This window comes from Watersipora subatra, chromosome 3, assembly GCF_963576615.1.
Source record: "Watersipora subatra chromosome 3, tzWatSuba1.1, whole genome shotgun sequence".
Classification (NCBI taxonomy): Eukaryota; Metazoa; Bryozoa; class Gymnolaemata; order Cheilostomatida; family Watersiporidae; genus Watersipora; species Watersipora subatra.
The window spans coordinates 36711746-36729767 of NC_088710.1; the positions used below are offsets into that span (position 1 = coordinate 36711746).

Sequence of the window (18022 nt, forward strand, 5' to 3'; positions counted from 1 at the left end):
AGTTTTGTTTGTTTGTTAGCATTGAGCCTTCTGATGTTGTATTCATTCTTGTGTTTTAATTTAGACACCGAATCTGTCCAATAGCTAGGGCTTTTCTTAGAAATTATTACTTATGTATCTATGATAATCATATTTGTTAGTAAAAATGTGAAGTATGTTTAAGGCTTACTGTTATATATGTTTGATGTTTGCAGTTTGGAGAGTACATGGGTGTAGAGTCTCATATACTGAGTCCAGAGGATTTAAAACAGCTGTATCCAATTCTGAACACTGATGACCTCGTGGGTGCCATTTTCTCACCGACTGACGGACACATTGACCCAGCCGGTTACTGTACCGCTCTGTCGAGGGCTGCGAAACAGAATGGTGCCCAGGTAGCCTCTTTCTGTGATTAGGAGTTTTTGGGTGAATATTCCAGTATACATCTAAAGAGCTAAACTTGAGCGCTATTCAGTAATGGATAATACCGCGCGTCTCGTGATTTGTTGATATTCCACGTGTTTTCAGACCTCAGTCATTTAGCGGGGTAATATGACTCTTTCACTTATAATAGAATTAATTCTAGACAATGATAGCATAGGATTGTCACAGCTAGCATGCTGTTAGATCTAGCGAATTTTGTCTGAGGTGACAATGCAGTCAATCCTCAACTAGACTTGTCAAGCCTTTACTTGTAAGATTAATATATTAGCATATCTGTTTTGTATGGTAATTGCTCCTCGGTACAACAACTATTCTCACAAGGATACACTGTTGTTTGGCTCATTCCTAAAGCTCTGACAACAATAAAGTTAAATACATTTGATGTACTTTAGGATAATATCATATTGTGACAGTTTAGCATTGTAGTCGAGGGTGCTACCATATTTGTAGTTGTTCACTGGATGCGCTGCGTATGATATCGAGACGAGAGTCGATGAGAATGGAAAGAGAAGGGTGAAAGCGGTTAACACACAGCATGGTCGTATCGAGACAGACAATGTCGTAGTTTGTGGAGGTAGGTTTATGGACGGCTCACACACTAATGCATCTTTGACTATCGTTTTACTACTTGACTGTGACAAGACCGTCCGAGTTTTTAGAGCCTAGAACTGCATGCACTGCATCGAGAAGGAACGCTCCCCCCTCCTTTACCGACTACGGTTGTGTTGACTGCTTAGCAATCCTCAGCATGACTGCTTTGTGATAAAAAACACTGTCAGCCATATATACTTTCTTTTCCTTGTTCACGCAATACCTTTTTGTCTGCTTCCAATGCTCAAGGACTTGAGTGTCAAAAATTAGGAGTTTGGTTTACCAGTACAAGATTGGTAACTCTTATAGCAGCTCTGTAACTGTTCATTCGATTGTAATTGACCAAACCGTTAGTTTTATGTTCCTTTAGTTTAACAGATGGCAAATGTCAACAAATGTTCATGCTTTTGTCTTTAAAGAGTAGTACTGGTCATATTTAGGTCGTATGAGGTCGTAATGAGGTCATGGTGATAGAGTGAGAAGTTAATGCAGATACGCAAGGCATTTAATATATGAGATGCTGTCACTTGTGAAATGTATCAGAACGTATAGCCAAGTGTCTAAAGGTCCGGCCACACGTAACGAATTATTCGTTCAATCTGACCGAATCCACGAATTTCACAGAATTCACAGAACTATTCTGCCGAATATCATAGATTCGTCTGAGCTGTGCATGCACACCGAATTCGTTACCGAAACGCGTTTAATTGGCTAACCAATTTTTTTAGCGAGCACGATTCTATTAGCTTTGACAAGTGATATAGTCCAAGACACGTACGACGACCCACAATAAAAGTTTGATCGCGATATGACTTGATACATACGATGCAACTGCCTATATGCGCTATTGTTGGTTCTCTCTCGTTGGTTCACCATGACAGGAACTTCTCATCGTGTATCCAGAATTTCTTTTAGATATTTTAGAAGTTATGAATTATTTCTTTTTCAATAATAGTAATTTCTTTTTATGCAGCAAAAGCTCCGTCGCAAAAACAGTCGCTATCTCTAGCGCATATCGGCAGTTGCATCGTATGTATCAAGTCATATCGCGGTGATACTTTTATTGTGTGTCGTCGTACGTGTCTTGGACTATATCACTTGTCAAAGCTAATAGAATCGTGCTCGCTAAAAAAATTGGTTAGCCAATTAAACGCGTTTCGGTAACGAATTCGGTGTGCATGCACAGCTCAGACGAATCTATGATATTCGGCAGAATAGATCTGTGAATTCTGTGAAATTCGTGGATTCGGTCAGATTGAACGAATAATTCGTTACGTGTGGCCGGACCTTTACTCCTTGGACGTTGCCAACCCTTGTCTCTTCAGTGTCTTCTCAAAAGATTTATTATTGTTGTTTAAAGCTGTGAGTTCTTGTTGCCTTCTTAAAAATTTATGAGTAATAAACGTGCTTAATTACTGTCGATAAAACACAAATAGTGCAATAGTAAAATAGTCATCATAGAAATACTTCAAAACACTTCCTACAAAAGATTTTGATTACCAGGTATATTCGCAAAAACTACTTCTTACAAAATTATTTTAGACCATTTTAACATAATTTCAGAGTAATTGCAAATATTTTTGCGACGTGTTACATCTAGAAACAAAAGTAGGCATTATTACATAATTCCAAACTTGATGAATGCGGTGTTTAGTGGGTTTAAAGGTAGAACGACAAGTAAAGCAAGTGATTCATTGTTCTGTGGATACTGTTTGTCATCTTTCAGGCTGTTGGGCTCCATATATGGTCAAGTCTCTCGGCGTGCATCTACCGCAGTATACATTCCGGCATTCTTATGTCGTAACTGAAATTATTGAAGAGGTCAAAGGCAAGCCAAGTTTACGAGACCACGATATGTCAACTTATCTCAAAGTGCAAGGTGATGTGCTACACATCGGAGGTTATGAGCCCAACCCAGTGATCCTCGACGAAGGCGTAAGGAATTTTACTCACCATCATTTGTCTGAGATACAATAACCAAAAGGTGAAGAGGGTTGTAATATTGGTTGTTTGTTGGATCCTAGAAACGCTTCAACATTGGCTATAAAAAGAGAGGTCGTTTCCTTCCACATGATCAATGCATGATAAAAGCTCAGGCTAATGGGCTGTACCAACAGGGAACAGATGTGACATAGCGAATGCCATATTTTAATGAATATTCAGCTAACCATGAATAGAGGCCGTGTCAAGAGTTGTTCTTCCATAGCGTGTCTGAACGCTGCGGCTTAAAATTGAGAGGGAGTTGTCCATTCATGTACATGTATATTCAGCTCCTATTTCAGGTCCCAAAGGATTTTGCTTTTGGACTGTTTGAGTTAGACTGGGATGCATTCGGAGTGCACATAGAGAAGGCTTGTGAAAGGATACCCGCTGTTAATGAAATAGGAATCAAGTCTACTGTCTCAGGACCGGGTATGTTTACTTTGCTCGATGTTCATATCGTTAGTTTTCATATTAATTACATTCGTAGGAACTCAATATTCTAAGTCATGTCTGCTAGGGTATCGAGGTATTATGAAACAAAGCTACTCTTGGCTATGAGGTAGCATGAGTATTCTTTCTCCATCCAGGTATTCTGAAGAGAAATTTTGTTTACCTGCGGTAACCATAGATGATATAATACACCTTTTGAGTATTGATAGCCACTTCCTCTGCCATCTTCTGCATATATCGAAATAGAATGAATTACATAGGCTTTATATCAATGGCATCTGCAGCTTACCAGTGTTCACGGGTGTACCATGTAATAATGATAGCATCTCCATTCAAGTCTTCCATTGTTATACATATTTTTCCAGTCAGTTATAGTCTATATATATATGAATCTCAAAGTTTGCCATTTGTCGTTCGGTGTCTGTTCAGCCACATTGATTAAAATCTAGGAATTATTATTACCTTTTGCATTTGTTATATTTTTTTAAATCTTTTAGAAGCTAATTTTTTGCTACCATTACCTTTTTGTGATTTGTAATTTGCAAATGTTAGATTCCTATTTCCGATTTTTCTTAAGGTTCGATTGCTAAATCTGTAAAGACAATACTTTTCACGTGGACAATTGTGTTATCTCGAGTAAGAATTGCCTCTACAATCTCTCTCCGTTCGGTTAGACAAAGACAGTCCGATATCTCATTTTTACATTTGTACCAGTAACAAGAGGTACCAGTATCCTTACATTCAATGTTTTCCTGAATAGCTTTTGCTGCGACAGTAACCTTTTGTATACACACACTTCTTTGCATTAATTGTTATTATTCATTAATTCAACATGTTCAGGATTTTTATTTTTTCTCAGTTCGTATTAATTGTTTCATTGTCAAATCATTTTTGATTGTAATCGTAGCAAAACAGACTTAATTTAGCTTAATTAAATAAACTTAATTTACTTGCTAATTATTTCACATTTACCTCTAAACATTTTTACAGTTGTTTTATTTTTTCTTATTTTATTTGACCTGCACAAAAATTTTTTCTCATGATATGAAGTTTGAAAGTTAGTATGGTAACTGATGCTATATGTTCAAAAAAATATTTTTTCTGTCCACTTCTATTTTATTCTCTGAGAAAATGCAACTTCTATTTTAGTCTCTGAGAGAATGCAACTTCTATTTTATTATCTGAGAAAATGCAACTTCTATTTTATTCTCTGAGAGCTTACAACTTTTATTTTATTTTCTAAAATCATAAAGCTTCTGTTCTTTTCTCTGAGTGCCAATAGCTTCTATGTTTATTCTCTGAGAGCTTACAACTTTTATTTTATTTTCTAAAATCATAAAGCTTCTGTTCTTTTCTCTGAGTGCCAATAGCTTCTATGTTATCCTTACCATCAGACAGTTTTTCAATATTTCAAAAAAATATTTTTTCTGTACAAAGACTATTTATTACCCAGGCAATGCCAGGCATTCATTAGTGATGAACAAAGCTGACTTCGTTAAAAACAAATTGTAACGCATATTGACATTGGCTAGGAGGCTGGAGTGATGTCTTCTTTATCCGGTAGATATTTATCAGCTAGCTCGTATAGAATAGCTATGTTCATGTTGCTGCTAGTTCATCAATATACTCAATGTGCTCCGCAATGGTTCACGACGCTTTTTTACATAGCGTTCAATATTTATTTGTAGAGTCGTTCACTCCTGATGGCGCACCACTGATGGGTCCTAATCCAGACATAGCTGGCTTGTTTCACAGTCACGCCTACAACAGTGGAGGTGTGATGATGTCAGGCGGTAGTGGGCGTATGCTCGCGCAATGGGTTATCAATGGAGAGCCAGAGCTTGACATGTTTTCTTATGACATCAGGTGCATATGATATGATTGTATGGTATGGTAGTATGAAATAAGGTTCATACAGTCACCATAAGCATGACTACTAATACTTCATAATACTACTATTGTAATACTACTAGTATAATGCTACTAGTGTAATACTACTAAAATAATCTTACTACCATACTTTTCGGACTATTAGCCGCTACCTTTTTCTGACGATTTGAGCCATGCGGCTTATATAAGGGTGCGGCTATTCTGTGGCTTTTTCTGTCACGCTGTCACATTAACCAGAATCTCCGGTTAATGCGCCTCTAGCAGTGAAAGAAAATACGAAACAATGCCTAACGGTACTGTTCCGTTAGACTCTAGGTTAAAAAACGTCGGTTAATACGAAACAGTGCTGTTAGGCACTGTTTCGTTTTAAACAGCGAAGTTGCTGCCGCGTTAAAAAGCACCATCCTGAGTTTTGCGGCCTATACAAAGATGCGGCCTATATATTGTTTTATTATCGTTTTTTGGAAAATAAAGCAGATCTTTGCGGTTTATATAAGGGTGCGGTTTATAGTCCGAAAAATACGGTAGTTGTAATACTACTAGTCGTAATACTACTAGTCGTAATACTACTAGTCGTAATACTACTAGTCGTAATACTACTAGTCGTAATACTACTACCACTCAAACTTCTACTCTGAGAGAATGCTGATGCTCACCCTAGTTATTAGTCTATTTGATGAGTTAATTTGTTGTCAACTTCAGGAGGTTCAACAAGAAGCTGCTGGCTAGCAATGATTGGCTGAGAGAACAGTCTCATGAGCACTACGGCAAGCACTACAGCACACACTACCACATGGATGAGCCTCTGGGTGGCAGGAACATCATGAAGGATGTACTACATGAGGTATATTCTGATTCCTGTGATCTTAATATGGCAGCATTATTTGAGTAAGATAATATATTTATAGTGTACCAGGCAACAGTTCCAGTAGTGATAATAACATATAGTGTATTAGGTGAAACCCGGTGAGACCGCTCACTTGCCAAAAAACACTCTTGCGCTGGCGTGTTAGTTGTGGTATCACGAATTTCTCACTGTATTTTGTGTTTTGGGTAGTGTATTGGTGCATTATTTTTATTCCTCATCTGAATGAAACACTCAAACCATCTACACATTATTCTACACAAAAATCTAAAGGGATGAGATTAAGGTACAGCTAGTACAGATGCAGCAATACATTTCCCGCTCTAGCTTTCTATGTTAAGAGAGAATTTATGAGAAAGTTGGTGTACTTTATATATCACCTGTTGTTCTCTTAATGTACATTTTATGGTGTAGAGTAATATAATAGATGCTTATACAAGTTGTTAACTGGTCTTAGAATGCTTTAAAATTATTAACACCATTTAGGAACACTCGTCAGAATTCAGGCCATTTGCTTTTCGAACAAGTATCTCGAACCTATTGTCGTTGGCAACAGAGGTCAAACACTTTGTGCGCGCGTGTGTGTAGGTGGAGGTATGTGGGATTGATGTGTGTGTGTGTGCGTGCGTGCGTGTGTGCGTGCATCGTTTGTTTGTAACTTTATCTTAATGAGGACAAATGTAATATTGTAGAAATTACTAGAGGAAGGATGCTTCTACCAGTTCAAGGGCGGTTGGGAAAGACCCGGATGGTTTAATAAAGACCAGATTGCCCCGGTATGGTGAAAAACCTTTATTTGTACTGTTCGAATTATTGATCGAGTAGCTTGTAAAGTGTCTTGGTATTGGCAGTTATGACTGGTCTCTGGCATTGTCTACTGCCAGGTATGACAGGGGTCTGGCATTGTCTACTGCCAGGTATGACAGGTGTCTGGCATTGTCTACTGCCAGGTGTCTAACATTGTCTACTGCCAGGTATGACAGGGGTCTGGCATTGTCTACTGCCAGGTATGACAGGTGTCTGGCATTGTCTACTGCCAAGTATGACTGGTCTCTGTCATTGTCTACTACCAGGTATGGCAGCTGTCTGGCATTGTCTACTGCCAGTCATGACAGGTGTCAGGCATTTTCTACTGTCAATTATGACAGGTGTATCGTGGTGAAGCCATTCACGCAATAGTGGTCTGTGACAGATGGAGAACTTTTTGCTAATTGGCCCAATGGATCAGTTGTCTGTTCATTTTTGTATTTTTTACTAACAGACCATTGCGGTTACTTCTCACTATGTATGAGTTGCAAAGTATATATTCGAAGGACATATACAGTCAAACATGGATAACTCATCCACGGATAGCTCGAACACATGGTTAATTCGAACATTTCCTTTGGTCCGTTCCCACGTAATGATGAATTGCTATAGATAACTCGAACTCAACACTGTTAATTCGAACTGTTTTTTTGCTCAACAGCTACCGAAACGGTTGTTTTCGCATAAGAAAATCACTTTATTCAAAGCCATAGAGGTAAACTTTTTCGTAATTCATAAGCGTCGTTATTACCACCATCGGCAAAATATTTTTGTCAACGACTTTTCTAAAAGTTTGGTCAAATTTGATTTATACTGCGATACGATGAATAGCACGGGTTAGCCGGGTCACGCGCGCAAGAATTTTCGCCACGCACATACAAAACAAAAATCGCATGTTGTTTTGTATGTGCGTGGCGAAAATCCTTGAGTGCGTGACTCGGCTAGCCCGTGATGAATAGTTTTCCGACGTTGATTCCGTGTTGAATCAACGTCGGAATGTTGAATGTTTAAAACGCCTTAAAAAATGTTGTAATTAAACGTATACGTTGTCTGAGCTACAAAAAACTATTCATCGTTTGACCTAAACACAGAATACGTGTGTACATTCAATAAGTATCTATTAAAAAAGCGTGAGTGATATAGAATGTACCGTAAAACCTCGTAAAACTTCTAATTGAACTGCCTCGGAGTGTTGCTCTTAACGAATCCCAGGTAAAGTAAGGTAATCTGCATAAACTTCAAGAAAAAACGGCAAAATTGATCGTGGGTAAAACCCCAAAAGAAAAAAATGTCTTTTCTTTTGAGCATTTCAACAACGATCAAGTTTTGCCAATGTCAATCTGAAAAACGTCCTGGCAATAACATCACCTCAAACAACAAACCAATCTCAAGTGATAGAAAAATCTCTATACTTTTTCATGAAAACGTTTTAAACTTTACATTAGAAGCATTTAATTTGAAACAAGCCATTTGTGCTTTTGATTTATATTATAGTTTGTATATGTACATGTATCTACTAATAAATAAGTAAATATATGGACTTGTGACAGTGCTCTGATAACTTGAATGCTCTGATAATTCGAACACTTTTGCTCGGTCCCTTGAAGTTCGAGTTATCCATGTTTGACTGTATTTGTATTTGCAGTTTTTATCTATTTCACATGTGCGGTAGGTACGCTACATGTTTTTGTCGAACATTATATTTGCGTTATTTCAACTTTGCTAGGTTAATTAATAAGGTCGTGTTTGAGATATCGATTGCAGGATCCACTCCGAACTGAATGCCTAATTGCAATTATATCTTTACTCATCCATTCATATGTTTATTGAGTTGGCATAGAGCACACCTATTCATAAAAGTTCTTCAACTTTTTAAATGTCATCTATATTCCCTTCGCTTTGGGTTTTATGTACAGGTTTTACCTTACGACTACTATGGCGCATATGGCTACAAGAAGAATACTCCAAACCCATATGTCGACAGGCTGGAGATGGATTACACATTCGACTTTCCCAAACAACATGCCATGGTATAAGAGTTTAAACTGACTGTTCAGTATTGCTGAGGGCTTGCCTTGCTGTAGAGTAGAAGTTCATTAATGGAACACTTTGTAATAAGTTCTAGTATCAAGTGCTTCAAGATGTCAATTAAACTTCTGGTGATATGAACCCAGTATGATAGGATAGGGTGTGATTGCAAGCCATTCAAGTTGTGAGGCTGGTCAATGGCCATGTTTTACAGGATATTTATTACTACGCAAATCTCATTTTCCTTTGCATTTTGAAAGGATATGCTGATCTTGTTGGCAGTGATGATGGCGGTGTAGCAGTATTCATATTTTAGACACAGTTTCAATGTGCTCTGTGTACAGTACTCCTTGTACAGTACTCCGTGTACAGTACTCCGTGTACAGTACTCCGTGTACAGTACTCCGTGTACAGTACTCCGTGTACAGTACTCCGTGTACAGTACTCCGTGTACAGTACTCCTTGTACAGTACTCCGTGTACAGTACTCCGTGTACAGTACTCCGTGTACAGTACTCCTTGTACAGTACTCCTTGTACAGTACTCCGTGTACAGTACTCCTTGTACAGTACTCCGTGTACAGTACTCCGTGTACACTACTCCGTGTACACTACTCCGTGTACAGTACTCCGTGTACAGTACTCCGTGTACAGTACTCCGTGTACAGTACTCCGTGTACAGTACTCCGTGTACAGTACTCGGTCTACAGTACTCCGTGTACAGTACTCCGTGTACAGTACTCCGTGTACAGTACTCCGTGTACAGTACTCGGTCTACGGTACTCCGTGTACGGTACTCCGTGTATAGTACTCCGTGTACAGTACTCCGTGTACAGTACTCCGTGTACAGTACTCCATGTACAGTACTCCATTCGTGCTTAAAATAAAGGACTGTCTAGTTGCACATTAGCCATGCTCAGTTGATAAAAGTTTTAGGGATATGTTTGTGGATCAGCAATACATATCCCTAAAGTTTGGCCAAATTAAATCACAATATTAAATTGTTTGTTTTAATTTGGCCAATCCTGCTTGATTTGATTTGGAAATTTGAAAAGATTAAAGTGAATTGAGAGAGTAATACATAGAACATCACTGAAAGAGGGGGTAACTGGACAAGGATCTTATATCATTCACATTTTCAACTATTCATCGCTTATAGATTGGAGAAGAATGCATGAATGCTCGCACCAACGCCAACCTATTCAACATGTCCTACTTTGGTAAATACTATCTGACAGGACAAGACTCAACTGAAGCTGCAGAGTGGATATTCAGCAACCACATGGATAAAGAGCCAGGTAGATGTAGTTTGGTGTTGACACCTGAGTTGCTCTCAAAATACTCTCTGAATAGATGGGAAAGGCTGAACATATTTCAAGGCAGTTTTTTGATAATAATTCGCAACTCCATTGTCTAATTGTCGGCCTGCTGTTTGTTCCGACTTGTTAGTTGATGTATTCTTCAAGCTTGTTTCGCTTTGCTAAACAAGCTCTAGAATTAATAACCAAAAGAATATCTTTTACCTGAATTTGTTTTTGGCAGGCTCAACCACTTACACATGCATGCTGAACAAACTGGGTGGGATTGAGAGTGATCTCACAGTCAGTGTTGTGGATGATGATGGACCTCAGCACACTCTCGGTGTCACAGGTGGGTGCAATCAACTCCCGCTGTATGATGATCGTGTTTAGAAGTATTTCTTGTTTGCTAGGTTGCCAATTCAGGAAAGCATTTGGATTGATTCCATTTTGGTCAGAGAGCATTCCATTAGCTCTCTGACCAAAATATGGTTTTGAAAGCTCTCAGACCAAAGGATGACAACGTGAAAAATTCTTTTCTATGATAGCAATTGCCATAAGGGATAAGCGAGCCTTTGTGTTCTTCTATCTTTTTTGAGATGGAGTCAACAAGACACATGAGTCCGTCCTGTTGAATTTTGATACATGTCAACATTTTTGAAGGTCGTTCAATTTTTTTAGAGAAATCCAAACCCGGATACGCAAGGTGGTAAACCCTAAATATAATAGTTTTGAATGGCTCGCAAACGGATGTTTCTTGTTTTTCGCTTTCTGCATTTCAGTCTGCTCAATTGAATGCGTTTTCTACAATCTTACAGATATTGAAAGATTTTCTGTAATTGAGTTCACCTTCACATGGAGGTTTATGTGGAGGTGAACTCAATGGTCTGGTAAATAGGAGAGCAAGGAGATGTCAAACATTCGCCATAAAATATAAGGGTCAGGTTTAGCCTGAAACTCTCTGTTAATGTCTAAAAAAGACTCCATGCTTCCAAAAGATGATCATTCATTGTTAGTGTCCTCAATGCATAACCCTAGTGTGCCCTACATGAATGGCTAGCTTGTGTTTTAATCTTTTATTGCCAACATCTTCCATTTTATTCTTTGAGAGCATACAACTTTTATTTTGTTCTCTGAGAGCATGCAACTTCTATTTTATGTCTGAGAGCAAACAACTTCTATTTTATTCTCCGAGAGCATACAATTTCTATTTTATTCTCTGAGAGCATACAACTTCTATTTTATTGTCTGAAAGCATGCAACTTGTAGTTTATTTTCTGAGAGCCTGCAACTTCTATTTTATTCTCTGAGAGTATACAACTTCCATTTTATTCTCTGAGAGAATGCAACTTCTATTTTAGTCTCTGAGAAAATGCAACTTCTATTTTATTCTCTGAGAGCTTACAACTTCTATTTTATTTTCTAAAATCATAAAGCTTCTGTTCTTTTCTCTGAGTGCCAATAGCTTCTATGTTATCCTTACCATCAGACAGTTTTTCTTCCATAGTTAGACAGGAAACTACTTTTGTTCTACTTTTTGACAGCGCACAACTCTTGTTCTACTTTCTGACAGCGCACAACTCTTGTTCTACTTTCTGACAGCGCACAACTCTTTTCTACTTTCTGACGGCGCACAACTCTTGTTCTACTTTTTGACAGCGCACAACTCTTGTTCTACTTTCTGAAAGCGCACAACTCTTGTTCTACTTTTTGACAGCGCACAACTCTTGTTCTACTTTCTGACAGCGCACAACTCTTCTGCTTTCTGACAGCGCACAACTCTTGTTCTACTTTCTGACAGCGCACAACTCTTGTTCTACTTTCTGACAGCGTACAACTCTTGTTCTACTTTCTGACAGCGCACAACTCTTGTTCTACTTTCTGAAAGCGCACAACTCTTGTTCTACTTTCTGACAGCGCACAACTCTTGTTCTACTTTCTGACAGCGCACAATAGCTACTTTACTTTCTGCATTAACTTCAAAGATGACGACTGATCATTGAGCATTGAACAAAAGTCGTCTGCTCATGGAGGTTAAAGAGAAGTATTCTGTTCATTATGTCTAAAATAGAATTAGTCTGTTCTTGAAACGTAATACATATTTGTCTACTCTTTATGAGCTGGCAACTTTCCACACTTATTAAGCTAATAGTTCTTGTTCTATTATCTATATGAGTAGACAGCTCTTGTTCTACATGTATTCTCTATGAGTAGACAACTCTTGTTCTATTCTCTATGAGTAGACAGCTCTTGTTCTACATGTATTCTCTATAAGTAGACAACTCTTGTTCTATTCTCTATAAGTAGACAACTCTTGTTCTATGATCTATAAGTAGACAACTCTTGTTCTAATCTCTATGAGTAGACAACTCTTGTTCTATTCTCTATAAGTAGACAGTTCTTGTTCAATTCTCTATAAGTAGACAACTCTTGTTCTATGCTCTATGAGTAGACAACTCTTGTTCTATTCTCTATGAGTAGGCAGTTCTTTTTTTAAGACCTGTCATCTGTCACAGTTTTGAATACTAACTTAATAGATACCTGTAAATGAGCAGTTATGGTCAATGGAAATCATATTCTGTAGGCAAAAGCTATTATGCAGCTGTTGGCGGAGGCTTTTCTCCATATGTTAAAGCCAAGATTGAGAACATAATCCTGGAAAAGGGATTTAATTGCAAAGTTCATGACCTCTCGCATGATATGGTTCTTCTTAGTTTGCAGGGTCCAAAGAGGTAAGACTATCTTAACAAGCACATTATCACTATGTATTTATTTTTATTATATCTGCTTATATACCTAGATTATATAAAGTGAGCGTTCTATTTTTAGTACAGAGCACACTGATGTTTGCTGTGCATTAAGCACTAAGAATGTCACTAAGCATTCATGCACGATTTTTGGTATGCAAATTCCGGCTTTGCATTTGTTGTAGTCGAGAGATATTGTCAAGGTTGTGCCCTGGAACAGATTTTTCAAACGATGCCTTTCCATTCGCTTCTCATCAAGTAGGATAAAACTGCTTTTTGTTAGTGTTTTTAGAGGTCATTTCGCCTTCATAGATATCTCTAAACATGTGTAAGTTGCTACAGCAAATTATGGTAAGCAAATGTTGGCTAATGGATTTCTTATTACATAGCTGGTGCAGGTTGGAGGACACAAGGTACGAGCGATGAGGCTGAGCTTTGTAGGGGAGTTGGGCTGGGAGCTGCATGCATCTAATGAGTCAGCGCTGAATGTTTATGAAGCTGTCATGTCTGCTGGCAAAGACCTGGGTATTAGAAACTCGGGTTACCGTGCTATGGACTCTCTCAGCATGGAGAAAGGTTATCAGTTGTTGCTATTCTGAAGTTCTTGGTATCGCTTAATAGATCTGTATGTTTTGTCTGCTAGTCACTATCGATTTAGGGTCAGTTAAGATCAGGGAAGCTTGTCATACAAGTACTGTGGAACCTCCTTGTACAAAAGACTCTACATGTGAAATTTTCGAGTTACAAAACGTCTTTTTGTAGAAATTTTGTTTCGACTTATAGAAGATATTTCTAGATACTAAAGGTCGATTGGCTTTCTGAACTGAGACCCGTTTGTTTGTTTCATATCTTGGCCTGTTTGCTTCCTGTGGGTACGACTTACATTTGCATCTAACTCAGTTTTATTGGCTGGCGAAGCAGCGAATGGCAAGTGTTATGTATTCATTCTTCATATAACTTGGAGTTGTCGTATATCACACACAGAGTAGGACAACATTAATTTTTAGCAATTCAATTTCTGTCTTTTCTGTATGATGATGTAGTTTTTTAGTTCGTTCCAATGTAAATAAATCCTTCTACTTACATTTGTAAAAACATTTATTTTGAGCAAAACAAGACGAAGACAACAACCCACCTTTTCTGACTGCTGTCCTCCCACTTCCCGGTATTTGCTTAGCCTCGTCTAGACAGCCAAATGTAAATCTTCTGTAGACGGTAGTTTTTATTAATTATTTCTCTACTCTTTCTTCTTCCCATGCGAACTGTTTCTATTTATTAAGCAGTAATATAATTACAACATGTATTTGTTGCCGATTGCAGCCATTACATGTATTTATAGTTTATATAAAATGTTATATCGGGATGGGTTAGCATATGATGAAATCGGTTTCAACTTACCAGATTTTTTACTTACGGAACCGCTTCTGGAACAAATTGATTTGGTAATTAGAGGTTCCACTGTGTACATCTACACATTAGTAATTACTCAGAAAACATGTTATACAAGTACACATCGATATATCGTCTCATATATAATTGTTATTACGCTGATAGACCAACTGCAGGTTACCGAATGTGGCACTCGGACATACGATCAGATGATTCCCCTTTGGAGGCTGACTTGGGCTTTACATGCAAACTCAAGTCTGACAAACAGTTTCTGGGCAGGGAGGCCCTGGAAGCTTACAAGAAAAAAGGTTTAAATAAACGTCTCGTCTGTTTCACCTTGAATGAGTGAGTTTTTCTTGTTTTCAACCTAAAGGCATTGCCAGCTGCCAGCACATTAGCTGTTTTGCTGCGATTTTTTTACAGCAGATATCTGTGTTAACTACTTTGCTAAACAAGTAATCAGTGATCATACAAACTCACTGACTTCACAAGAACACGTTTTTGCTCAATTACACCAAGGTTTAACAGCTTTATCTTAATATACTGGCAAAGTCATATTGTCATATTATGAAGTAATACTTCATAATATACGCGTAAGTCATACTTCTACATACGAGCAACATACGAGTTTACTGCGTTCCGGGATCGAGCTTGTATGTTAGTTCTCTCGTATCAAAAATCAATTATAAAATAACTAAATACAAATTAATTAATCTTGGCAAAACAAACCTAAAGACAGGATATTACAAATAAGAAAATGTATTTTTCGTAATTCACCACCAATTAATTCACCACTAATGCTCATGACGTAACAAATTCCTTATGACATTAGTGCTTATGATCTGCAGTAAAATGTAATATTATTATGTATATTGCAGTGGACGCTCCTAAAATGTAAATAATTCGATTTGAGAACGTCTATGTTATAGAGATTTCACGTTATGCAAACAGTTAAGTACATGTAATATGTCATCCCAACTTCACCCCTTTTAAATATGAACCAACTAAAGATAACTTTTTAATTTAATGACTGTAATAGTTTCTGTGATATTATTGGTTTGTATCAATAATTTTTCTCTCTTTTCTTTTCACTTGGTTCAGGGCTCATGATTATGATAATTTTATGTCAAGATAAAGGTAACACACATCTTCAATGTCATTCTGTCAATTTAATCAATTTGTTTTACTTTTTTTAGACAGCAAGATCAATGCTGGAAGAAAATATATTGCATTCGATATTTTTCGAATTATAGGTCGTTGCGGAGTATGAGTCGCCATAAATTATAGGTCGTTGGAGAGTATGAGTCGCCATAAATTATAGGTCGTTGTGGAGTATGAGTCGCCATAAATTATAGGTCGTTGCGGAGTATGAGTCGCCATAAATTATAGGTCGTTGCGGAGTATGAGTCACCATAAATTATAGGTCGTTGCGGAGTATGAGTCGCCATAAATTATAGGTCGTTGCGGAGTATGAGTCGCCATAAATTATAGGTCGTTGCGGAGTATGAGTCGCCATAAATTATAGATCGTTGCGGTGTATGAGTCGCCATAAATTATAGGTCGTTGCGGAGTATGAGTCGCCATAAATTATAGGTCGTTGTGGAGTATGAGTCGCCATAAATTATAGGTTTAAATTATAGAATTTAAATCACAAACAATTAAAAAGTAGGATGGAGGCAACAAGAAGCTGAATAGTATGCTTATGTTGCATGACACAACATAGTTAACATGTTAACATAACATGCCATAGTTAACATAACATGCCAGGAGTTATTGCTATAACTAACATAAATAACATGCTAAGAAGTTACCAAAACCATCTGTGTCACTCCAAATACGTCCGCGGCAGCTAAAATTTGATGAAATCTTCATCTCCGATGTTACTTTTCAACTATGCTGGAGTTAGAAAAGAGTTGGAGGAATCGGCCACTTAGCGTTTGCGTACCAAACACTAAGTGAAACTTCATTTCAGTAAGGTAGTGGTAGCCTCCGCCTTTCACCAGTCTAACTTTTCTTTCTGCTGTTCAATCGCCGTTTTTGCACATTTACTACATTCGGAATTATGATTTCTTTTTGATGTCATTTTTGTCATACCTTCTCTTCTCAGTTGTTTTTAAAAGTTACAGCCAATGTTAAAATTATCAACATAGGTCTAGAGTGATTTTGTGTTGTCCATTTTCCATTTTTGTTGTCCATTTTTCGAAGCCCAGATTAGAAGTTCAGATAAAAATTGATTTTAAGGAGACTCCAACTCGTGACATTCAAATTGGTGGACTAAAACTCTAACGCCTGCACCAATCGATCGCCTTTAACTCTTTTGGAATAATTGTGTGACTACTTATTCTCTGTGCTCTATTAACACACCTGACCATCTCTCACAGTACACTAGACTGCGGGACACTTGCATATATAATAGAGATACCCCTCTACTGTATATTGTTTTCTCTCCCAAGTTTGACAAGAGTAAAAACAATGTCTGTAAGGCTACATGAATCTCTGCGTTCCAATCAAATTTGAGAACTTGCAACGACTTGATACTTTATGTAGAATTTCTTATGTAATATGAAGCAAAAACTTTACATAAATCTAAGTCAAGTGAAGTTAACGTTATAAGAGTGTCTTCTGTATTGTATGGAGTTTGTACCTTTGAGAATGAAGGTAGCGGCTAATTGCAGTGTGAGAGAAACTTGATGGCAACACCTTCGGTACACTTTGTAACATAATATAAGCTTTAAATTTAACTTAAATGAACTTAGCATACAATAAACACACTTGAAATAAGTTTTAATCACTTAACTACTCTAACTAAACGTTACACTAAACTTGATTCTAATTGTTTTTCATTCTCAGTTTTTACTTTTCTTCCGGCGCTTTTTGCCTCGCATTTTGACTCGCATTCACCTTCAGACCGAGCGATGCTGTTCTCGCAAGTGGCCTATCGCATACTCGGTGACCTCGCGGCCGCATCGACACCCGTCTCATTTGCTCGTATCTCAAGGCAACAATTTGCTCAGAATTTTGCTTGTATCTCAAATTTCTGGTATATTGCGACACTCGTATGTAAAGGTATGACTGTATAAAGCAATCCTTAAGTACGGCATTACATTCCGTACATTTATGTCCTGATAATTATTGATAATTTTGTATATGTAGAGTTGTCAGCCCCTCGTTGGCATTTAACCGCTTCACTATAGATAAATGATGTTATTACGTCTATGTTAAACACTATTTTAACAGGCCTGCTGCGCTACATGGCCTTGAAACAATCTATCGAGATGGAGAGATCGTCGGATACATTCGAAGGGCAGAGTACGCCTTTGCTTTAGATAAGGTGATAGCATGGGGATATGTCAGAAATCCTAATGGTTCAGCAGTTCAGAAGGATTTCATTGAATCAGGTAACGCTGAATAAACCTTACTCGTAAATCATGTTAACTGTGTTTAGACAGTTGAGCTCTGTGCGTATCACGAGCCAGCCATGTAGTGCGGCTCAGCACAGCGTTTGTGTATGGCCAAGGGCCGGGGGTGCCACTTTAGTAGGCTTCGTACAAAA

The 18022-nt window shown here is 37.8% G+C and overlaps 1 protein-coding gene across 2 annotated transcripts in view; it reads left to right on the forward strand.

Annotated features, from left to right (window-relative positions):
* Positions 1 to 18022, forward strand: part of LOC137389681 (sarcosine dehydrogenase, mitochondrial-like) — a 37440-nt gene that overhangs the window by 10565 nt on the left and 8853 nt on the right. For both annotated transcript variants that reach the window (XM_068075760.1, XM_068075759.1), the window contains exons 5-19: positions 195 to 374; positions 874 to 997; positions 2741 to 2949; positions 3297 to 3426; positions 5136 to 5313; positions 6040 to 6181; positions 6895 to 6978; positions 8926 to 9039; positions 10195 to 10333; positions 10578 to 10685; positions 12918 to 13065; positions 13266 to 13338; positions 13470 to 13656; positions 14646 to 14814; positions 17707 to 17867. In XM_068075760.1, coding sequence (XP_067931861.1) covers positions 195 to 374; positions 874 to 997; positions 2741 to 2949; positions 3297 to 3426; positions 5136 to 5313; positions 6040 to 6181; positions 6895 to 6978; positions 8926 to 9039; positions 10195 to 10333; positions 10578 to 10685; positions 12918 to 13065; positions 13266 to 13338; positions 13470 to 13656; positions 14646 to 14814; positions 17707 to 17867 — 2146 coding nt within the window. The remainder of the gene's footprint in view (positions 1 to 194; positions 375 to 873; positions 998 to 2740; positions 2950 to 3296; positions 3427 to 5135; positions 5314 to 6039; positions 6182 to 6894; positions 6979 to 8925; positions 9040 to 10194; positions 10334 to 10577; positions 10686 to 12917; positions 13066 to 13265; positions 13339 to 13469; positions 13657 to 14645; positions 14815 to 17706; positions 17868 to 18022) is intronic.